The 25412-nt window shown below is 37.5% G+C and overlaps 1 protein-coding gene across 1 annotated transcript in view; it reads left to right on the plus strand.

Moving 5' to 3' along the window:
* Positions 1–19057, plus strand: part of hspa12a (heat shock protein 12A) — a 50207-nt gene extending 31150 nt beyond the window's left edge. The window contains exons 7-12 of the mRNA XM_052146057.1: positions 358–529; positions 9080–9166; positions 9833–9937; positions 10930–11188; positions 13150–13253; positions 14351–19057. Coding sequence (XP_052002017.1) covers positions 358–529; positions 9080–9166; positions 9833–9937; positions 10930–11188; positions 13150–13253; positions 14351–14982 — 1359 coding nt within the window. The 3' untranslated portion in view covers positions 14983–19057. The remainder of the gene's footprint in view (positions 1–357; positions 530–9079; positions 9167–9832; positions 9938–10929; positions 11189–13149; positions 13254–14350) is intronic.
* The last annotated feature ends 6355 nt before the right edge of the window (positions 19058–25412 follow it).

Genomic DNA, 25412 nt, shown 5'->3' on the forward strand with positions numbered 1-25412 from the left:
TCTGTAGGTCCATTCAATAAAAATGAATGGATGCCAACATTTTAAGCTCCAAAATGCAAATAAAGGCAGCATGTATTTTTTTGCTATTCCGTTTGGTGATGATAGTTGCGCAGAAATTACACACTTCAGCTTTAATATTTGGTTTACAGGCTTGTTTATGTGTTTTGTATTACCAAATGTGAATAATGACAATTGTAAAAATATACATTTTATAACATTCAAGTTCATGAGCATATGTTCATATTAGAATTGACAGTATCAGTCAACAGTTTGGACATACCTACTAATCTACTAAGTTATTAACTTTTTGTATGTTAATGTCTAATTATTTATCTTGTGTTATCTGTGCTTATCTAGGCTGGTCTGGTTTCCCGTGACATCCCCGAGCAGCTGATCATTGCTCTTGAACCCGAGGCTGCGTCCATTTACTGCCGAAAGCTCCGCCTCCACCAAATGGTTGATTTGGGCACCAAAACAGCCCTGAATGGTTACAGCCCAACAGAGAACGTTGGAGGGGGAATGACACAGGGTAAGCCACACTTTTACCACATAAAATACATTCACGTGTACCATAAACATTCTGTAATGAGCATAAAACACATCAACCACAGCTGATAGGATTCACAAGGTATTGCTGCATAAATGTTTGTTGAAAGTTCATAAGCATCATGTTGCCCATGTATACATGTGTGTGTTTTCTTTATGATCACCTACTAGGGAACAATTAATTGAAATAGTAAAAAAAAAATTATTACTGTGTTGGTTTCATATGACCAATCGCCAGCAGTGCTGGGATTGGTATTGTATTCAGCTTAAAGGAAGTGCAAGTTATATAGATATGTAGCATACTGTGTCAGATGTTATGAACAATTAAGGTGAATTTAGTATGTGTGCAATTTTTTAAAGGGTAACTAAACACCTGCTCAGAGTCTGACTCCACCCACTAGAAATATTTGAAAATGCTGGAAAAGTGGGCATACCCCGGCGGGGATATAGGCAACGAACCGAGTGCGGGGCTGAGCGGGGGGGGGCGGGGGGGGGCTCCTGAGACTCGTAGTGACGGATTAATTGACAGCTGCTGTCAGACTCTGTTATTATTATTCATCACATGGTCGCAAGACGACATGTACATGAATCTGGCGTGGTGAGCTGGAACTTGCTTACATCAGCTGTCACCGCTTACGTCACGAAGTACCGCAACAGCCAATAGGAAAATTCAACTGCAGTAGCCACCGTTCAACCTGAAGAGGGCAGCACTCAGACGTTTTTACACCATATATTGTAGAATTAAAACACTTTATACACAAATGTAAAAAAATTACTTGAATCAATGACCAGTACTAATAAAGCCCCATGCTTACAGATCATTAACTCAAAAAAGTTGGTTTAGGGTTTAGTTACCCTTTAAATGTTAAAATACTTTCTTCAATCCCATCTTAATGTGCAGAGCCAACTATAAGTAAGCCATTCGTAGCAGGTTGGGTGTCCTGAAAAGTCTTAGCACATTTGCTCTGTTTGAGCGACCCGACATAGCAAAATTTGCATGGTTTTGGGGTGGATTATTTTTGTTGTCTTGTATTGTTGAACAATGGCAGACAAGGGGAATTTGGAAAATCTGCAATACCACTGAAATTAAGATTAGTTCTATACTAGAGCTGCAGGAGTTCTGCAGACCAAAATGACCATTTCTGCAGTCAGGGAAAGAAGAGGTGATGATGCATGCAGAAGGAGGGTCTTTATTGAGCCTGCCCATTTCCATGTGTTTGGTTGCACATACAAACACTATTATGCATGAACACATATGCACTGAAAGTGTCTTTTATTAGCTGCTGTTTGTGATTGTCTCCACTTGCATAGAGCATATGTGATGGTGGTTAAATATGTATGCCTACTAAATATTTATATATACCTGTGAGTGTGAAATCAACATCAGCTAATAACATGTATTAAGACATATGCCCTAATATGCTGTGAAATACTCACATACTCATACTCATGTTGCGAAATACCTTGCAAGTTTAAATCACATGCTAAAGTAAAATGTAACTGCATCAGATTCAAATCTGTTTTTGTTTATTTTTTGTATATAGGCAGAGTACATCACATTCTTCTGTATTTTTCCTCCACTTACTGCTGTCTGCCTCCATATCTCTTGAGAGCACGAAACCACTCTCTCTCTCTCTCTCTCTCTCTCTCCTGGTCTATTCCAGTTCACCTCGATTGCCCTGCTCATGGCCTTACTACAGACTGACTGCACATGCGCTTTGAGCTTAATAATATAAAAGTATTCACACATGAGTACATAATTGGGTGTTTCAGTGACCTGGGATTTTAGATATTAACATGACAATATATTTTCATGTCCATTCAAAAGGTAACAGTCATTTGGATCACTGCTGAATGGTGATGCCAGCATGAGAAACAGCTTTGGCAAATTCACACTCTCCCTCCCTGTGGTCTTTCTACCTCATTCCTTATCTCTCTCCCTCTCTCTCAGTATTTCTTTCTGCTGAAGTCTGCATGCACATACATTCATCATTGTGTAATTATTTGAGGTCATGTATTGCATTTCTTTTTTCCCCCAAAACAATGTTAGCGATGTTTCTTAATTATTTAAAACTGTAACCAAATCCATTTTGTGTATTTCCATGACTTATTATCATTCAATGCCAGCATAGTCAAATTGTTGATGGTCGATGTTTCAACATTTAAGAATATCAGTTATTTGGTCCATAATGTTATTGAGTAGTTGACATGAAATTATATTAGGACGTTTATTTAGACCTAGAAGGTAGGGGTTATTGCAGAATAACATTCCTTTAAATTTGAATTTAGACCACAATACTTTAAGATGTTGGCATGTTCTGTGGTGTGACATGCTATACTTCATCTAAGTAATAAAAGATTATTATTTACTATTGATGTTGAAACATATAAGCTCATTGACATCTTATAAATTAATATTGTCTATTTTAACTATTCTATGCATTGTTTTATCTGCAACAGCTTAGGCAGAACTGTCTTTCTTGTGTCAGTGAATGTGTACAGTAGTAGGCTACAGTTTGTTTATGAGCCAAAGCTGATGCATGCAGTGACCTCCAATCTGACATCAGTGACCCTAAGTCTGATGACATCAGCAGCTCTCTTTTCATCTACAAGCAGCAGTGTAACTCTACACCTCTGCAAGAACAAACTGTGAGAGAGGGAGAATTTAATCAGATAGATTGTGTGTGTTTAAAGTGAAAATAACGGGGACAAAAAGGGTGAAAAATTATTGAAGTGCTGAAGCATAGAAAAGAAGTGTATAATTGCTCGTGCTATTGTTATGTTCAATCTTTGCATATGCTGTGATATAGAAAGTGTATATTGATTAATAGTATATTTGCACTCAGATTGAGCCTGTACATTTCATGTTCAGTGGTGAGCTTTGAAAAAAAAAAAATAGTCCCTGGTTAATTTTATTTGGCAGTGAAAGCCTGAGACAAGAAGTAATTCTGTATGGCAAACTGCTGGGAAGTAAAGTAAAAGTCTGTGTAAATATATTGAGTATATAAATGTACTGGAGTGCTGAATACAAGTTAGGGATAGAAAATGAAAATCCTGTCATCATTTACATCATATATTTTGAAGAATACAATGAAAGCATACATTAAATTGCACATTAAAAGCACCATAAATGTAGCACAAAATTAGACCTGTTTGTTATCATGCTATATTCCTGTGCACTAAATTTTGGCCACTTACCGCTTTATTCCTGTGTGCTAAATTCTAGTCTAAACATTGGTCATTTACTGCTATATTCCTGTGTGCTATATTTTGCTACATTTTGTCCACTTCCTGCTATATGACTTTGCTGCAAATTTTGGTATAAATTTAGGCCACTTCGTGATATATGACTGTAAGCAGAGGCGTTTCCAGCGTTGAAGGACATCCGGGGCTTAGCCCAGACAATTTTATTTTCACACTAGCAACCACTTCTCTGTAGTCCAAAGCTGGTGAGAGGGTATTCTTTGAGTTTTGCTCTGGCTGGGCCTGTTTGTACAGTTCCTAAATATTCCACTCTAGTACTATCCTCAACATCCACTCTCCTCCCTGAATCATCTGTGATGCAAAATAACAGATACAGCACATAACGTATTGCAAATCTTCAAACAACTAATTCATCAAGTGCTACATATTTCAAATTGTAGACAATACCATTGAAGAAAATGTATTGGGAAGAGCAGATCAGTGGGATTGCCCTAAGATCTATCATGATTCTTGAATTTTCATGTATATTACGATAAAGTCATCACAAAAGAGTTATATTATTGTGAATAAAGTGAGGTAAAAATTTAAATATAAATAAATAATTTGTGGAGAGTGAGGTTTAGCCTACTGTGGGTGAAAGCCAGCCAGATGATGATCTTCAGACTTTAAGGACAAAAAAATATGAATTCTTACCCACTGACTTATTTCGGAAAAATCCCCAAAGCCTCATTTGCTTCATGTTTGCTGTCTTTCCTGCTAACTGCTATTAACTCGCCACTAAGTAACGTTAGTTGATGTCAACGACTGTGCTAGCTCCTCCCCTACCTGCTGCATATTCAACAGAGATGAATAAACAGAGTGACCCATAGGCTACCGACAGCAAAGAATCTTATTCTATAGGCTAGATTATTTTTAAGACCATGTCTATTTTTACAGGCTGTATGCAGTATGTGCAAAGCCAAAGCACAATGAAATAAGGCAACTTATGATTTCGGGGGTTTACATAGGCTATTGTCCGGTTTCATATTTGTCAGTCAGCTTTTCAAAATACATTCGGGGCTACTCTCAAAACATTCGGGACTGAAGCCCCGGCAAAATCGTCTGACGCCGCGTCTGACGCCACGTCTGACTGTGAGCAAAAATTTTGCCTTAATTTTGGTCACATTCTGCTATATGACTTTCCACTATATGATTGTGTGCTAAACTTTGGTGTAAATTTTGGTCCCTCTCCTCTATATGACTGTGCGCTAAATTTTGGTCAAAATATTTGGTCACTACTCTCAATATGACTGTGCACTAAATTGTGGTCTAAATTTTGGTACATTTTTGGCCACTTCCCTCTATATGGTTGTACGCAAAATTTTGGTCAGTTTGGGCAATTCGTGATATGGGACTGTGCACTAAATTTGGGTCTGAATTTTGGTGACTTTCTGATATATGACTGTGCTTAATTTTGGTCTAAATTTTGGTACATTTTGGCCACTTCCCTTTATATGACTCCGCAAAATTTTGCCCACTTCCCTCTATATGACTGCGCAAAATTTTGCCCACTTCCCTCTATATGACTGCGCAAAATTTTGCCCATTTCCCTCTATATGACTGCGCAAAATTTTGCCCATTTCCCTCTATATGACTGCGCAAAATATTGTCCACTTCCCTCTATATGACTGCGCAAAATTTTGCCCATTTCCCTCTATATGACTGCGCAAAATATTGTCCACTTCCCTCTATATGACTGCGCAAACTTTTGCCCATTTCCCTCTATATGACTGTGCAAAATTTTGCCCATTTCCCTCTATATGACTGCGCAAAATATTATCCACTTCCCTCTATATGACTGCGCAAAATTTTGCCCATTTCCCTCTATATGACTGCGCAAAATATTGTCCACTTCCCTCTATATGACTGCGCAAAATTTTGCCCATTTCCCTCTACACTCACCTGTTAGGAACACCTGTTCAATTTCTCATTTATGCAATTATCTAATCAACCAATCACATGGCAGTTGCTTCAATGCATTTAGGGGTGTCGTCCTGGTCAAGACAATCTCCTGAACTCCAAACTGAATGTCAGAATGGGAAAGAAAGGTGATTTAAGCAATTTTGAGCGTGGCATGGTTGTTGGTGCCAGACGGGCCGGTCTGAGTATTTCACAATCTGCTCAGTTACTGGGATTTTCACGCACAACCATTTCTAGGGTTTACAAAGAATGGTGTGAAAAGGGAAAAACATCCAGTATCGCGGCAGTCCTGTGGGCGAAAATGCCTTGTTGATGCTAGAGGTCAGAGGAGAATGGGCCGACTGATTCAAGCTGATAGAAGAGCAACTTTGCCTGAAATAACCACTCGTTACAACCGAGGTATGCAGCAAAGCATTTGTGAAGCCACAACACGCACAACCTTGAGGCGGATGGACTACAACAGCAGAAGACCCCACCGGGTACCACTCATCTCCACTACAAATAGGAAAAAGAGGCTACAATTTGCAAGAGCTCACAAAAATTGGACAGTTGAAGACTGGAAAAATGTTGCCTGGTCTGATGAGTCTCGATTTCTGTTGAGACATTCAGATGGTAGAGTCCGAATTTGGCGTAAACAGAATGAGAACATGGATCCATCATGCCTTGTTACCACTGTGCAGGCTGGTGGTGGTGGTGTAATGGTGTGGGGGATGTTTTCTTGGCACACTTTAGGCCCCTTAGTGCCAATTGGGCATAGTTTAAATGCCACGGCCTTTTCTGACCATGTCCATCACGTTTCTGACCATGTCCATCCCTTTATGGCCACCATGTACCCATCCTCTGATGGCTACTTCCAGCAGGATAATGCACCATGTCACAAAGCTCGAATCATTTCAAATTGGTTTCTTGAACGTGACAATGAGTTCACTGTACTAAAATGGCCCCCACAGTCACCAGATCTCAACCCAATAGAGCATCTTTGGGATGTGGTGGAACGGGAGCTTCGTGCCCTGGATGTGCATCCCACAAATCTCCATCAACTGCAAGATGCTATCCTATCAATATGGGCCAACATTTCTAAAGAATGCTTTCAGCACCTTGTTGAATCAATGCCACGTAGAATTAAGGCAGTTATGAAGGCGAAAGGGGGTCAAACACAGTATTAGTATGGTGTTCCTAATAATCCTTTAGGTGAGTGTGTATGACTGCGCACAATTTTGCCCATTTCCCTCTATATGACTATGCAAAATTTTGCCCATTTCCCTCTATATGACTGCGCAAATTTTGGCCATTTCCTTCTATATGAAAACATTTTGCCCACTTGCTTCCATTAATATTACTTTAAAATTTGGTAACAATTTTGGCCACTTGCCTATATCTATATGTCTGTGCACAAAATTTTGGCAACTTCCCTTTATATGGCTTTGTGCTAAATTTTGGCCACTTCCATTTACATTTCTTTGCGCTTAATTTTAGTCAATTTTGGCAACTTCGCTCTATATGTCTGTGTGCTCAATTTTGGCCTCTTCCTTCTATATAACTGTGCAGAAATTTTTGGCCACTTTCCTCTATGTGACTGTGCGCTAAATTTGGGTAAATTTGGGTCACTTAGTGATATGGGACTGTGTGCTAAATTTGCACCGTAATTTTGGCCACTTTCCACAATATGACTGTGTGCAAAATGTTGGTAATAATTTTGGCCACTTACCTCTACATGACTGTGTGCAAAAGTTTGGTCTAAATTTCAGTACATTTCAGCACTTCCATCTATATGACTGTGTGCTAAATTTGGGTCTAAACTTTGTAAAATTTTAGGTACATGCACCCTGTTTTTGTTGTATGAAAACGAGCAGTGTGAAAATTCGTGAAAAAAGCAGGCTGAAAAAGTCACTGGTTAATTTATTTGGCAGTAAGAGCCTGAAACAATAAGTAATTGTGAACAGCATAGAGGGGCTGCCTGTCTGATATAAGTAGACCCACTCTCTCCCTAAAGCCCAGTCAGGAACAGGCAGGGGATAACGTGTCCCTTAAGGGCTGCCTCTCAGAATTTATTCTTTAACATCTGGATTTATTATTTTTTTTTCATTTTTGATGATGTTTTTCTACTAATCTGTTGTCATTCTGATTTCACAGCATGTAATCCAACTGCCTTTGAAAATCACATATTGGTCAATCTGTAGTCTGAATACTCGGGGAAGGGGGTGTGTTCTCCTCAATGTCAATGGTTGATGTGGCCCTGCCTCTTACAGTATTTTTTGAAAATATAATTACATTCTCTCGTGCAGTCATTTTGTTTACACATCTGACATAGTTTTCACAGCCTTGGTGATGATTTAATCTAAAATAGGCTGTGTTTCCTAACTAGTGAGTTGTGATTTTGTTATCAGGGTGTTGCAGGAATGTTGAGATGGGGATCTCTTTTGTGTTGAAAACACTGTTAAATTGAGCGGTTTGAAGCGGTTTGAGCCTCAGCTCTCCCACACTCCATCAGAACCTGCCGTGTACTGAAAACAAGGCCTGGTGGTGCATTTCATTGTTTTCTGTGGGTAAGAGGAAATGTCAATCTGACATCAGCCTCCATGTGGTCACTCTCCCTACAGCTTACACTTCCTGTTTGGGAATGTTTACAACTGCCAGGATGACCATTATCCACTGATGTCATCAAACTAACTGCCCTTTATCTGGCCTGGCTTACCTCCCCCTCTACAGTGAATGAACAGAAACTTATTTATGCATTCCGGTTTCAGACTGGAAGTTCACGAAAGTGAAAAAGGGAGGAAATCTTTAAATGGAATAATTATGGACTAGTGCTAAATAGCAGGTTTTTAGTTGAAGGCTTTTAGTGATGCAGAGGCTACTATAAGTAAGCAATTTTAGGTGGATTCCCCAAATGTTTTGTTATTTTTTTTGTTATTTCAGGAATCCCAAAGTTGAGTTTAATCATCCAATGGAAGAATATAATAATTTCTGCAATTGTGTTTGGTAATGTTGATGTTTACCTTTAAAACTTAACTTATTTGCAAACAAGGTATTGCTAGGCCATTTTGGGTTAATAGTATTATACACTTATATCGTGTCCCAAAGTTTTGGAAGTTGTTTAAAATCCACTAAATCATAAACATTAAAAAACACAACAAATTCCAGCTAATTCTTAATTGTTTTTATGAATTTGGCTGAAATTAAAGGAGTCTTGCATTCCATTAGAACTTTTATCAAACAACATCCTCTTGCTTAAAAAAACAATATGCAACCCTTGTCCTTTTCTCATTCTGTCGCCTTGCCTTTGAAACTGCCACAAATATACACATGTACAGCTTCACGCTGCCCTCCCTCTCACACACACTTCCTGTCTCTCTCTGTCAATAACCAGCCAAGGAGCATGTTCGCCGTAACCGACAGAGCCGCACCTTTCTGGTGGAGAATGTCATAGGAGAGCTCTGGTCTGAACTCACTGAAGGTAGAGTCTGGATCTTCTCACAAACATTTTTCTTGTAGTATTTTGCTCCTGCTGTTTCTAATGCTGCTGTCATACGATAAGAAACCTTAAAGTCTTGTAAGATCCACCCTAGCTTATAGAAAAAGAAACATGCTTAGCTTGAAATCCTTCTTTTGGTGTTTCAGGTCCAATAAACAATCTCCAGCCCATATTTTCTGACTGAATTAGCAGCTTCTCACACATCAGTACCTCAGCACACTTTGCCAGTTCATCACTGCTGTAATAACCCCACACAGATTAATTTTTTACACTTTTCTGCTCTTATAAATTCATTATCATTTAGAATAATTACAATTCAAGTTAAAATTCTAATTAAAATTTAAACTTGAAAATGTAAACTTGAATTATACAGTGTGTACAATATACAGAGCTTCTTAAATGCCAAAGGGCTCTCCTTTGGTGATCTGCAGACTGTCGATTAACCCTGAAAGTAGGTCACCATTCCCCAGACACCTTGAAAAAGCACTTCGTGTCAGAATCTCTCGCATCCAACATCTACAGAGAGTTTCCTGATTGCGTCAAACAGAGTAAAATATCAGATTGCTCACTGGATGAGATGATCCTGACAAATTCATTTCCGCTGGTGACCTCCGATGACCTTCATTTGATGTTTCTGCTGGTGTCTAGGCGACCGTTATGTGGTTGTGGATTGTGGAGGCGGGACAGTGGATCTTACGGTGCATCAGATCCAAATGCCTGAGGGGTATCTGAAGGAACTGTATAAAGCCTCAGGTAAGAAGAACCACTGAATCAAGGAGAGGCAACCATCATTTAAGATGTCAGACTTTATTTAATCACTGTAACAGGAAAGCATTTATTCTGAAAAAGAAAAGGTAGGTATGTATATATATAAGAGAGAGAGAGAGAGAGAGACTATTCAGTACTTTGCAAAAATCTTAGTCACATAAGATTTTTTAGAAAAACTTTTGTCTTAAGATGGTTATTTATACAGTATCTTCAGCTTTAGTGTGTCAGCAGGAAATATACATTTTAGACTCCCAAACATTCCTTTTGCAAATAGAGTAGAATAGAAGAACAGGGAGCCCTGCAACAGATGGTATGGCCCCCATAGAGCCTGCTACTGAACATTGAGTTAGTCTGGGATTACATGAAGAGACAGAAGCAATTGAAACTGTGTTCAGGTGTACGTAGAAGAATTTTTGCTGTTTTGAAGGCAAAGGTGGTCACAACAAATATTGATTTAGCTTTTTTATGTTTACAGGATTTTGTATGCCATTAATTGATAAATGAAAATTTTGAAGACATCCTCTCTATTCAAATTCACAAGTGCATAACATTTTGTACAGTACTATATATATATATATATATATATATATATATATAGTATGTATTAAAACCTAGGAATACAGCCAAAAGCAAAAAATAAATAAATAATCTGTCATTATTTTCTCATCATTATGTCATTCCAAACCTATTAGCTGATATTTTTTCCATGGAACATAAAAGTAGATGTTTTTGAAGAATCGTTACACAGATTTGGCCATTAATAACAGTTCATAAAGGAGCTTGACAAAAAATGCCATACAAACACTATTATGGTGACTCTATAAACTGCCATTGTATGGCAAGGTCTGCATAACAGTTCTTCAGAAAATGTTGTGTTTCATGGTAAATTTAACAGCACGATATGAAGGTGAGTAAATAATGACAGAAATGTAATTTTTAGTTGAATGATTCCTTTAATCCTTTCATCTTCTCCACAGGAGGCCCGTATGGTTCTATCGGAATAGATTATGAGTTTGAGAAGCTCTTGTGTAAGATATTCGGGCAGGATTTCATTGACCAGTTTAAGATCAAGCGTCCTGCTGCATGGGTGGATCTGATGATTGCGTTTGAGTCTCGTAAGAGGGCGGCGGCACCTGACCGAAGCAATCCACTAAATATTAATCTGCCCTTCTCTTTCATCGACTACTACAAGAAATTCAGAGGACACAGCGTGGAGCATGCACTAAAGAAGAGCAAGTGAGTGATGAACACAATGGATTTACTGCAAATACATGTCACTGCTTGAATTTTTCAGGAGTGAAATTGGTTGTAGAATTTGGTTGTTTCTCCCATAAATAACTGAACACTTTTTTTACTGAACGGGATTTAAGGAAAAGTTCACCCAAAAATGTAATTCTGTCATAATTTACTCACACTCGTGTTATTCCAAACCCGTATGAGGTTCTTTCCTCTGTGAAAAACCAAACTGACAGCCTCAGTCACCATTAACTCTCTTTGCATCTTTTTACCATACAATGAAAGTCATAGGTGACTGTCATTCTCCCTAACTTCTTTTGTGTACCGCGTTAGAAAGAAGGATTTTGAACAAAATGAGGTGGGAGTAAATGATGACAGAATTTTCAGTTTTGGCTGAACTTTCCCTTAAGCACTCAGAAGAAGAGTGACAAGACAACCATATTTAGTTGCAGTGTGTACATTTCCATTTACAAAGATGTTATCCTTTATCATAGATAAAGGTGTTTTTATGGCACTGTCTGCATTGTCATAAACTGGCGATTCTATTTCCTGCTGACTCTGCCACTGCAGGAATTGTTGTCTGTCTTTTTTGAGGTCAGGTGTGTGACCTACAGCCCCTGGGCAGTTAATCTGTCTATTCATGACTGCTGTCAATACATCCACACAGGCATTCAATCAGCCCTGTATAAAGATGCCCATGTCAGCTGAATGAATACCATGTTTGTGTGTATGTGATTGCTGACTATGTGCTAAAGACACTTATATTCAAGCAAAAGAGTCAGATCAGACACAAATGTCCAATTATTATAGGAACTTATTATATGTTATTACCAATAGTATTATTTAGAACATTTAAACCTGTTATAGTATTATTACCAGTTCTTGCTAATGCACTATTTATATTGCTCATGCTTAAGGCCAAAGTATACTTCAGGTGTCCGCATTGTGGATCGCTCCACACACAGTATGTGTGAAGCAAATTGCGTCATTAGCACAGCCATGCTCCGCATAGATTTTCTTGACCCGTGCATTTTTTCTTGCCAGCCCCCCGGCTGTGCACATCACTGATGCATGTGCCTGCTATTGACTGTACTAAAAGAGTATCACAAAGAAGTTGTAGTGGGCATGTGTCAAACGCGTTTGTATTTGGCAATGCTGTCAAACAGGAGCGAGCCGATCCGGAATGCACAAAAACAAATTATACCTGGGCTTTTAGGGTTTTGGATTTTATTAAATCCCTAACACTAAGAATAAAACCTTGGTGTGTAACTTGTCCCAATTTTCATCTGGCAGATTATAAAACAGGTGAAAAATCCCATAGACGTTCATTGAAGTAGGAACTCAAGACATATCTTGTAAACAGAATGCCATTAAGACTTGGTGGTGGGCTACTTTGACCTAGGCCAGTTAGTAACCACTTTGTAACCACCCAAAACACACTAGCAACCAGGTAGCAATGCCCTGCCAGCCACCAAGAACATCCTTGCATCATGGTGGTGAGTTTTGCTCGGGCAAGTACTACTCGCATTTTCTTTAGAAAATATACAAATCTTACCATTTTGTTTTTCATGGGTTCACTAGTATATTCTTTCCCAACACAATAATGTAAGATAATCATTTGCAAGTCTGTGTAAGATGGCCCTAACTTGTATGTTATAGATTTTGGTCTCTTATGTCTCACATGGGACAGTTTTCCCGACAATCAGATGACTCAGCCATCTTTATGAGAACTCCTACATTACACTGCTCTGTGCAGTGATATGGGGATAAGTGCATGCTTTAACTAGAAGCACAAACATTACCTCTTACACACTGATAACCTTATAATACAATGTAAACTCCAATGTAAACCATATGTGATTAAAAACCTTTTTGGTCAAACAAACTGTGATTTATATTTTAAATTTTCTCATCTCAATCTAAAACTCAAATTTTCTTTTTGTCTCCCCTGTACTCTGCAGTGTGGACTTTGTGAAGTGGTCATCGCAGGGCATGCTTAGGATGAATCCAGATGCAATGAATGCACTGTTCAAACCAACTATAGACCACATTATACAGCATCTGAGTGAGTACACACTCACTAAAACAATATGGCTTACACTGCAGTTATTGTTAGATGTGCCTTTTTTTTATTAATAACAATTGTTTTTATTTACAAATTCTTTCTTTTCTGTAGAAATTCCTGTAGTTTAATCTTGTTTTACTTGTAGAGCTATATTTGTAGAGCTCTGGTTGATCTGTACATTGTTTTATAAAGAATTACTGTATGCATTATTATTAATTATGAGCAAAGGCTTCATAAACAGCATACAATAATCCTGTTTACGATTAATTGCAATACACCAATCACAATTTCAAACATTTCAAACTTCTTCTGCTTAGTAGAATTTGTAAAGCTGTGTATAAAATAATGAGCCACAGGGAGACACTTTTAGGGCAAGACCATTTGCCCAAAATACTCCAGCACGTGCACACAGAACTGGGTCATAACTGGGTCCCTCGGCTCTCATGTTGGCTGCTTTGCTGTCTGTAATCTGTTCAAACAAAAACTACAAGCAGAGATCAAATTAATTTTATTCTTTGTCAGTTTAAAGGTGCACTCAGTAATTTTTGTTGATGTTGCACTAGTCAATATGGTTGTCATCTTTGACTTTTACTGCCAATAAGTGGTTTTGATGTAGCATCACACAAAAGTAAGTGTTTTTGATTACCAATGCCTTAGATATTAACTATTTTCAGTCAACAATGATTAATTTATTTCTTGTTCAATAAAAGGGTAACTACAGACAAAAAAAAAACATGCTATTCAGGTGGTCAAGTGATCTCAACATGGTGGCACCCATGAGGCAGCTTAGCTCCATGTCAAATAAAACAGCTTTTGTTAAGCTCATGTGATCTTATGTGAGTACAGATGTTTTAAAACAAATTTTCTGTACAAAAGTACTACTGGTATTCATTTCTCTAAACGGTAAAACTTTTATTTTTAATGAGGAAACAATTACGCAGTGCACCTTTAACGAAAAACTGGAGGAATGCATACAATTCTTTAGTAAAATTGACATGACTTAGATTGTTTTGTGATAAAGCGTGTGATGAAGTAATGACATTTGTCTTTCCCTTTTTCTTTTGCTGTCTGCTCTCATTCTTCTATTTGCTCTCCAGTGGAGTTATTTGAAAGACCGGAAGTGACAGACATCAAGTTTCTTTTCCTGGTGGGTGGATTCGCTGAGTCTCCACTACTCCAGCAGGCAGTTCAGGAGATGCTTCAGGGCCGTAGCCGAATTATTATCCCACATGATGTGGGTTTGACCATCCTGAAGGGGGCGGTGTTGTTCGGCCTGGATCCCAGCGTCATAAAGGTGCGCCGCTCTCCTCTCACTTATGGCGTGGGCGTCCTGAATCGTTTCATAGAAGGGAAACACCCACCAGAGAAGATGCTTGTGAAGGATGGAACACGCTGGTGCACCGACGTCTTCGATACATTCATCTCTGCTGATCAGTCAGTTGCACTGGGTGAAACGGTAAAACGCAGCTACACGCCCGCAAAGCCTTCACAGCAGGTGATTGTGATTCATGTATATTGCTCGGAAAAAGAGTCAGTCAGCTTCATCACGGACCCAGGTGTAAGAAAGTGTGGTTCACTGAAGCTGGATGTGAGTGGTACTGAGAGTCCAGCAGCACGAAGAGAGATCCAGACACTCATGCTGTTTGGAGACACTGAGATAAGAGCTATGGCTGTCGACGTGGCAACCTCTCGCAGTGTCAAATCTAGCATCGATTTCCTTAGTCAATAGGAGAAGAGGGGGAATTAGTAAATGATACACAGCAAAAATTATTTTCTTAATAAGTATTTGTGTCTTGCTTCCCAGTTAAAATATATCTAAACATCCTTTAAACAAGATAACTTTACTTTTGTGTGTGCAATGTCTATCAAATAATTTTTAAAAACCCTTATCCAGTAATCATTAACGATTGAAAAACTCCTGGAAATTCATTGTTCAAAAGGTGTGAGAATTTAGCTTAAAACAAGGAAAAAAATCTATTTGCCAATGGGTAAGAAAGACAAACTTGCGTCCTATTATGTTATCCATTTTTTGCTTTAAGTAATTTATCTTGTTTTAAGTGGTAATACATACTGTATATATTTTTACTGGAAAACAAGACAAAATAGCGATAAAGCAAATGATCTTTGCTGTGTAGAAGGACAGAGAAAAAGAAAGAAAAAGAGAGAAAGAGAAATTAAGGTTTGGATTCTCAACTAATGCACAATAATCACCGACCCTCCATGTGACCGTTGCTTGAAGTATTTGTGCCATTCTTTATATTTTATTTGGTTGTTTCTTTTTATAGATTTCACAACTGGACTCAAGAAAGAATTTGTCATATCTGGCATACAGGGCTAAGCCTAAGTTGAGTTATATATAAATTATGTCTTTTTTTACATATCAGTTAGGTTTTATACGTTCACTTCATCTAGGCTCAGCCAATTATTCTCTGTATGCATCTATTAATAGTCTATTTGCAGTACCTTAGTGGCTATTTTATGCACAGAGATGCAAAATCTGCATGGATAGAGCTAAAAATACAGCTGTGTATTGCTAGAAGTTCTAGTTTGGGATAGCACCACGTAGGAACTTAGCAGGTCAGCATAGTGCTAAGTTCAGGTTAAGTCAGCTACATCAGTCTTATAAACACATCATGGCAGAAAATAGAATATTTCTCTCTCATGAAACTCCCTGCTTTGCTATTAAACTTTGATCTGTTACCTCCAAGGCTCAGTCCAAAACCTGTTCAATCATTTAGATCATAATGAAGATGTGAAATCATGTTTTCAGATGGCTTTGGCTACACCAATTTATGAATTCCATATTAAAGTCATGGCATGGGATGAAACCTCAAGTCTCAGTCAGACAGATGCAGAAAATCTGGTTCATATGTTCCTCATCTCAATCAGAATCTTTGAAAAAGAGCTCTGAAGAGAGAGACTGGTACCTCTCAGAACCACTGATCAAACCTGAGCTACCCATGACAAAGATGCTGATGCCTGTGACAAAATAACCTTCAGTTTGTCAGCTAGTGCTACAGAACTACACAGCAAAAATCTCAACTTTCAACTCTTTTCAACTTGGTTTTATGTTTTTATTCTAATATTTGCTGATTTTTAATTTTTTTGTGTGTTACATCATTTTTCTCTTCCTGCTTTTTTTTTTTTTTTTGTGTCAAGGCATGTTATGAAATCATGAGATCTGGACACGTACAGTGACTCCATTTGGCTTGCTGGTAGAAACGTGTTTTTAAAGGGAGATTGAGGGCGGCCTTTCTTTCTTCATAAATTTCGACACATCTTTTCATATTATCTTCCAGTATGTTGCTCTAAGTTAAATGAGAATGCTTAAATCCTAAAATGTGAAGTTAAATCATTCAAAGTGGCAATGAAAGAGAAGGCGCCAGCTGCACCTGCAACATGATTTTAAACGATAGCCATCACAATATTCTAGTTGCCTTTAATCCTGCTTCTAAGAAAAAGAAGCCAATGATCATTTTTTCCTGTTTTATTTGTATTTTTATTTAGTTTCATGAAGAATAAGTGACAAATTAAAATATGTTTATTTCTGTATATACAGTATTTAAAGTTATTGTACAGATTTTTTGCATTATTTTAGCATTAGCGGGTTTATGAGCTGTGTATGTATGCAGGCTTCAAGAAGACACTTTTTTCACTCTCACCAGCCTTCCTATGAATTGTAAATGCAGATATCACCCTAATTCAAATTATAATCCCATGCCACACCCAAAATGAAACCTACCTTAATCTCGACCTAAATGCTAATGAAGACCCTTAAATAATTCCTTTTCCAATTTTAATGCCATAGGTAGGCCGAAACATAATCCATTAATCCCCAACTGAACCCCAATGAAGAACCTAAAACAATCCCAATACCATACAAGATTTAAACATAACCCTTACTTCAATCCCAACATAAACCCCTACAAAGACCCTAAAATAATTCCAGTGCCATACTAAGATTGAAACCTAGTATTTGCTTTAATCCCAACCTGAAGCCCGTCGAAGACCATAAAATAATCCCAATCCCATACCCAGATTGAAACATAATCTTTACTTTAATCTCAACATGAACTGCAATGAAGACACTGAAATAATCTCAGACCCAGTGCCATAACAGATTGAATGCTAATCTTTACTTTAACCCCAACTTTATACCCAAATGAAGACCCTAAAATTATCCCACTCCCAATGTCATACCCTGATTGAAACCTAATCTTTACTTTAATCTCAACCTGAACCTCTATGAAGACCCTAAAATAATCCCAATCCCAGCACCATACCCAGATTGAAACCTAACCTTATACCCCTATGAAGACCCTAAAATAATCAAAATTCCAATGCCATACCCAGAATGAATGCTTATCTTTACTTTAAAACCAACTTGAGCCCCAATGAAGACCCTAAAACAATGCCAATAGCATAATCAGATTGAAACACAACCCTTAATTGAATCCCATCCTGAACCCCTTCGATGCCCCTAAAATAATTCCAATGCCATACCAAGATTGAAACATAGTATTTACTTTAATCTCAACATGAATTCCAATGAAGATCCTAAAATAATCCTAATCCCAATGCCATACCCAGATTTAAACCTATTCTTTACTTTAATCTCAACATGAACTCCAATGAAGACCCTAAAATAATCCCAACCCCAATGCCATACTCCGATTGAATGCTAATGTTTACTTTAAACCCAAACTGAACCCCAATGAAGCCCTAAAACAATCCCAATGCCATAACCAGATTGAAACCTAACCCTTACTTTAATCCCAATCTGAACCCCAATGAAGACCCGAAAATAACCCCAATGCCTTACTCAGACTGAAAATCATGAATTTAATCCCAACCTGAACCCAGATGAAGACCCAAAAATAATCCCATTCCCAATTACGAAATTCTAATTCATATTTCCTAAATCCAATCTCAAATGCACATAGCCAAAAGATGATTGATTGTTTGAGTCGCCTCTGTTTTTAGAAAATACAGCAAAGATCATAAGACTTGAAAACCTTTGACCTTAACTTTACTGGTGGATATCATTTGAACTAAATATTAAAGAAGTGTAATATTTTGGTGTGGGGAGATGAGGTGACTGATAATTTTGTGTGCAGGCCAGTATTTGCTTTGGAAGAATAGAGTGCACCAATACACAGCAACCCCTTAGCTGCATTCAAAATGATACCGCGTGATGAAATAATGAAATGAAAGTAATAAAAGTTTTGCAATGTGATGTCCCACCCTTAACTCCAGTTTACTCCACCATTGTATTCTGCCAGTGTTAAGTCTGTGTGTGAAAGCTTTAGCTGCAAATGTATAATGTTGCAGTGGAATATATATTAACATTTTTAGATCATTGATGGTACCTGAACATCATTTTATGAAAACATCTTGCATTTTATATTTTTGTTTTTCTTTAACACTGTCTTTAAAAAGTCAGCATGAGAATCACTGTAACTCAGTGTTATTATTATAATGAAAAAAGTATTCAGATTTAGCTTTTGAAAAAACTGCTTTATGCAAATATCTATCCTTATATTTGCATTGCGTTCCAGTGCAAGACATGAAGCACCTGATGTCAACAGCAAAATAATTATTCTCATTCAGCTCAATTAAACTTTGCATAATAACACAGACATAACGTTGGATCAGTAGAACACTTGGAAGGGTGACATTACTTTTCCTCTTATAAATCTTTCAATCCATTTATCCGGCAAGGTATGATCAAGATCAAGTTTAAAATGCCATCAAACTATATAATGTTAATGAAAAAAAACAAAAAACAAAAAAAAAAAAAACAAGCTACACAACTAAAATACTGAAGCTTCTCTAAATGTAAAATCTTACTGCATCTAGACTTGCTGCTGCTCATGTGATTGTTTATTGCGAATATTTGCGTATGCTCTGCACGATTCGAATGTGTGACCAAAAGAATATAAAATATATTCTGGATGTCTTAATTTGAATATTCTGTTTTAAATTAGACATATATATGGATAATACAACCCAAGTTACCATAGCTCACTCTCATTGGCTGTTCAAGGCAGTAGCAGGAGATCATAAGGTGTGAAATGTGTTCATGCACATATAGGGCAGCTGAAATACATACCCACACATACACTGTAGACACACCTCTACAATCCTGTGTAGATGTGTGGAGTAAGCACACCTTTTTTGCTGAGAGTGATTTAAAAGTGTGAATGTGTTGAAATAAGACCACACTCTGTTGTTTTGCTTGTTTAAAATATTGCTCTTGTTCTACACTTTACCATACTTGTTCATGGGCAGATTTAATTTTGTTTTTTATCGATAACCCAATGTATAGCCTTTTTATAAAAAAAATATTGTAGTTATTGCTATGATACGCTTATAAAATCACCTAAAGAACACTATCATTTTGTTATTTTGTGTTGCGGTTTAGTTTTATTTGGTTAACCCTTTTTTAAATTACCCCTATAGAGGGACATTCACATTAGATAATAATTCACTGTGAATTTGATTTTGAATGGCTTTTCAGCATTATTTCATGCAAAGGGGCCGGGTCATAGGGCATGAATAAATCATGATATGAATTTCACTGTTTACTAGATACTTTGCTTAAAATGCTTGAATGTCACCTAGTCATTCACTTAGATCCAAGATGGCTAGAGCTGACGTGGACTCAGTCACTGTGTAATCACAAACTATTCACCTACTGGGTTGTTTTTGATCAATGCAGTGTCACTCTTTCCATCTGCACATCCAAAAAAAGAAAGAAAAGATTTGCAATTGTATTTCAATCAATGCCAAGTACTAACAGCCAAACTGTCACCCAATAAAAAGTATGTGTATTTCAGAGAATGGTTGTGTTGTCCTCCTTTGGTGTGAAATTATATTCAAGTTACCTTGTGCTCTCCTCTTATACATTCTAGAGGGACTATTTCCTCAGTAAGGTTTTACTGCTGTGCTGGAGTATACTGTATAATCTAATTTCCCATTCTTCTCCAGATAACTTATTTCTGGTCTTAAGTATAGACATAAACCTGAGAAATATAATGCCTCAGATATAACACTAATTTATCACCCATGCTCCTTTGCATGCTGTCCCCCTTATTTTTAAATAGAAAAAAGGACTTAGGACTATTACTCTTCCAAACAGATAGTTTTATGTTGTTTTTTTTCATCCTTCTGATGTGTTAAGGTAGTTTTTGTTAGGGACCTTGACTCAATAGACTTGTTACTGAATTCTTTTCAGACTTAGTGTACATTCAACATTCCATTATGCAAATAGTCCTTTCATTGCAAAGCCTCATTTGCCATCTGTAAATTCTACCATTCTCTACACAAATAAAAGCAATATTCTCAGTCTTTCGTTTAGTTCATTGACACACCAACTTAGAGTTTATAATGGCACCAGATTTTAAGCTGGTTTTTTTTTACTTTCTATGGATCCGTCAAGATTATATGCCTTTGTTTTGAAGGTAAAGGGTACTACATTTTTTTTTTTCTCCATGGAGTACATTTTAGGTCCTTCAGCAATGAGCTATAATGTATAACACATTGATCTGTAACCTGTTCCATTCAATTTTTTTATTTTTTATTCACAAGTAGCCACTTAAATCCTGTGAGGAATGAGTGATTCCGTTCAAAAGATAAATGCCACTGTTTTCTTGTTCAGGTAAGAACATATAACTGCTGGGGTGTTTGAAATTTGAAAGTATGCAGCTACTAAAACAATGCAAACTTTTGAAGATCTCAGGGCCTTAAAACATATAGTCTGATGGGATATGACATTATTTGTGATTAAGATGAGAAGCACAAGCTGGAATCCAAAAGACAGAATCAAACTGACACATTTAGGGAGAAATGCACATTTGTCTACTGAACAAACAAAAAGCATAATGTTAAGCATAATGAGTGTTCCCATTAACATGATATCTTGTATACCATATGCCTACTGTAATGTTGTATTATGTGAATAGTGAAATTATTTTACTTCTTTGAAATATATAAAAAAAACGTTTTGTCATGATTGACAGCTTCTCTGAGCTTCCAGTGAACACACAATATAGCAACAAGACAGAGAGAATAATAAAAAAAAATTATAACAAGAAAAAGTAAATAGAAAATGTAAGTATATACAGAAATACACAATAAGACTGTGTGTGTGTGTGAGAGAGAGAGAGAGAGTGAGTGAGTGTACACTATATACAATTTTCTATACAGGTGCAAGGGAATGTATGGCAGAAGATGTATGGTATGTTGGATAAATAGACTAAGCTGTGTATTGCACATAATTATTGCTAAATGGGGCACTTTAACCTGTTCATGAGATGGATAACCTGAGGGGAAAACCTGTTCCTGTGCCTGACGGTTCTAGAACATATAAATATATCTATGGTTCTAGTGCTCACTGTGCTCTGTAGTACCAGCCAGAAGGCAACAGTTCAAGTGAGCTCCAGAGTGATTTTTCCAGGATTGTCCTCACTCTGGAAGTGTAGTTCTTGAAGGGAGGGCAGCGGGCAACAAATAATCCTCTCAGCAGTTCGAACTGTCCTCTGTAGTCTTCTAATATCCGATTTCGCACCTGCACCAAACCAGACTGTTACTGAAGTGCAGAGGACAGACTCAATGACTGCTTAGTAGAACTGTATCTGCAGCGTCTGTGGTAGGTTAGACATACGCAAAATCCTAAGAAGTCACACGGTGTATGCCCTAGAGTCTACACTACTGCTTTTAGGTATTTACCAAGTCATTTTCTGCATAGGGGCAATTCTTGACAATCCACATGAGCCAAGTAAGATATGATGATGTGAGTTGGCCAATGAGGCATTTTACCGCTGAAGAAAGATTTTTTTTTAGATAGTAAACACTGCCCCCTAGTGGCTTTTATTTGAGTGGACGTGTAACTGTCAGTACTTTGTGCTCATAAAGCACAAAGCGCAAATTCTAGGCCAGCACACGGTGCCTTTGGCTACCAAATTTTTTTTAAAATATTATTAATAATAATATATATATTAAAAATTAATTTTAAAATGTCTAAAGCAACGTTCACGATTAAATACAAAGTCAGTTTAATCGAAAGCATTGCAGTTACAGTAAGGCACTTACAATTAAAGAGCACAGGACCAGTCCTTTTAACATTAAAATGCTAAATATTTAGAGTTAAGCAATAACACGTAAATATTATAGCTACTTGTTAACATGATTTCAGCGTGATAAAAATGCTGAATACATTATCCAATAATTTGTAATAAACGTAAAATACATTGTTTATATACTTATAACAAACAACCTAAAATCATTAGTTTTATATATTTCCATCGGTTTTTATCCGAATAGGTCTTTGCAATGATTCATGGGATTGTAGTTCGTTCCCTCGTGAAAGCCAAGTACAGAGTAACTTTTCCTTTAATCCGATTTTCAAATACCTTTTTTGCTTCAAATACATTTTTGAAATGATGTGATTCATTTTGGGAGCTGGTTTGTTTGGTTCATGGTTTACCGCTCTTTTATGAAGGATTTTTTGAAAAATCAAGGCGAAAAATGTATGGGAAATATACTTCCGGAATCGACATGGATGAAAAAGTGGGCGGGCACTGTTGTGCACTAATAGATCATTTAAACAGATTAGGTAAGCGATTTTAACACACAAACAAATTCATCTAATAATGAGATTTATTAGGAGTAGTGGATTAAAACATAGGGTATAGGGAATAGGGACACATCCATCACAGAAGGTGGCGGTATGCACCTATTAACACCTATGCACCTCCAGGCCGAAGTTGGTTCGCAACCCGCCATAAAACCTAATGAAGAAGAAGAAGATTTTAACACACAGAAATCATGTTAACATGTATAATGTTTACACCTTGTAGAGATTCTTTTGAAACAGTGTATATTTTAATGTTTATGAACTGTCCCGTTAACTTCCATTGGGCCTGTTTTCAAGCATGATAATTTACATTTGGTGATTTAGCAGATGCTTTTATCCAAAGCAACTTACAAATTAGGAACATAGCAAGCAGTTTGTCAAACAAAGTTCATCAAATGTGCAGTATTGTACTGCCAGGTTTTCAAGGTGGCTGCAGTAGTATAGGCACTAGCACAGAATAAATGGAAAGTTTTTGTTGTATAGTAAGTGCAAGTTCAATAATAAATGCGTTTAATGTGGATTGGTTAAGTGCTGGTGGAACAGATGTGTTTTCTGCTGGTTTTTGAATGTTGAGATGGTATCAGCAGAACGTGTGAAGGTAGGAAGCTCATTCCACCACAGAGGAACAGAGAAAGTGAACGATCGTGAAATAGACTTTGAGCCTATTTGCAGAGAGCGAGTTGGAGCATAGACCTGGAGATTTGATTTGAAGTAAGAGGGTGTGGTTCCATTGACTGTCCTGAAAGCCTGTGTCAAAGCCTTGAATTTGATGTGGGCAGCTACAGGTAGCCAGTGAAGTGAAATCAAGAGTGGAGAGATGAGCCCTTTTGGCTGATTGAAGACCATACGTGCTGCTGCATCTGCAGTGGCTTAATTGTGTTAGCTGGGAGGCCAGCCATAAGAGCATTTCAGTAGTCCAGACTTGAAATGACCAGAGCTTGGACCAGGGGCTGTGTATCATATTCAGACAGGAAATGTCAGATTTTTCTGATGTTATTAGCACAAATCTACAAGACTGGGCGGTAGATGACTGAATTCAAGGGATCGTTTAACCAAAAATGAAACATTTGTCATAATTTTCTCATCCGCATGTTGTTCCAAACCCACATGACTTTCATCGGTGGAACACAAAAGCAGTGTTAGGCAGAATAACCGCCTCCTTCACCATCCATTTTCATTTGATAGAAAACAAGAGTGAAGACTAAGACTAAACTACTGCCTAACATATCCTTTTGTGTTCCACTGAAGAAAGAAAATCATTCAGGGTTGTAACAAAATGAGGGTGAGTAAATTAAGACAGAATTTAAATTTTTGGTGAACTATCCCTGAACTGCCATTTCGTCAGTCTAGTGAACAAGGGAGAGATGAAGGGTGTGTATGAGGTAGTTTAATATCATTCACTGTCCATTTGTGAATCCTTTTTGGCAGTGCTGAGAGTACTTTACTCACCTCTAAAACATCATTCTAAGCAGTCCCCGCCCATGTGCGGCAGGTAAGTATTAATAAAAGGATTTTATTATGAAAACCCAACAATTACAGTTTGCCTCAAGCACTCTCACTCAGGATCCCAGCCCATCTGAATATGAGTCTAAATGCAAAGCACTTCTGATTCAATTTATACAATCAACAGGGGTGTATGTGTTATTTTAACTGAGTAGGGAGTGGAGGACCACTCAACTTTAAATAGGACGGGGTTTCTGAGTGTGTGTGTGTGAGAGAGAGAGAGAGAGAGAGAGAGAGAGACCGAGAGAGAGAGATGACTTATTTAGGAGGCTTATCAAAGAGGTGAGATCATCAGAACTTGGCTGGTTGCTACGGTGATAGTGCTTAAAAAAATGCCCCTTTAGAGGTACTGCCCACACAAAACTCTGTCACCAACAGCATCATGATCTGCAAAAGTGGGCACTTGACACATTTTCAGCATTTTGAAGCACATGTTCCTCTCCCCTCTATCAGGTAATCCTGTAATAATTTTATTGTCTTATTATTTGTTTATTTAAATGAAACAGCCACAAATAACTGATACAAGAGCTTTACAAATTTTAAATGAGGGCTGAAATTATTTAACTAGACAAATTAACAGTCAAACTACTCATTATTACATTTTATATTTATGTTTCTGAGCATAATGAAGACCTCCCTTTGTCATGACAGAAGTGAATGATTTGTTTTTTATTCAACATGGGCTGTATGGAGATTATGAGAATTGATGCTGTTTGCTTGTGGAATTTTACTAAATACGTCTAAATATGTGTTTGTTTTGTTTTGTTTTTTGTCCGGATCTTGTGTTTTAAAAATGTAAGTCACACAAAACAAATTCCTTTCCATCAGTACCACCGCTCCCTATAAGCAGACTATGCAGTCTGGGTAGGGCATCAACTCCCTAGGAGGGCACTAGAAAGTCCACCGGCTGCTCTTACTCACACGTTATACGTTATTCAAGGACACGAAAGCAGCTGTGGAACACAGATGATTCCTCCCCCCATCATTAACATGTTTTGATTTGAGTCTAGTTACACTGT

The sequence above is a fragment of the Xyrauchen texanus genome, chromosome 16 (genome assembly GCF_025860055.1).
Source record: "Xyrauchen texanus isolate HMW12.3.18 chromosome 16, RBS_HiC_50CHRs, whole genome shotgun sequence".
Taxonomy (NCBI): Eukaryota; Metazoa; Chordata; class Actinopteri; order Cypriniformes; family Catostomidae; genus Xyrauchen; species Xyrauchen texanus.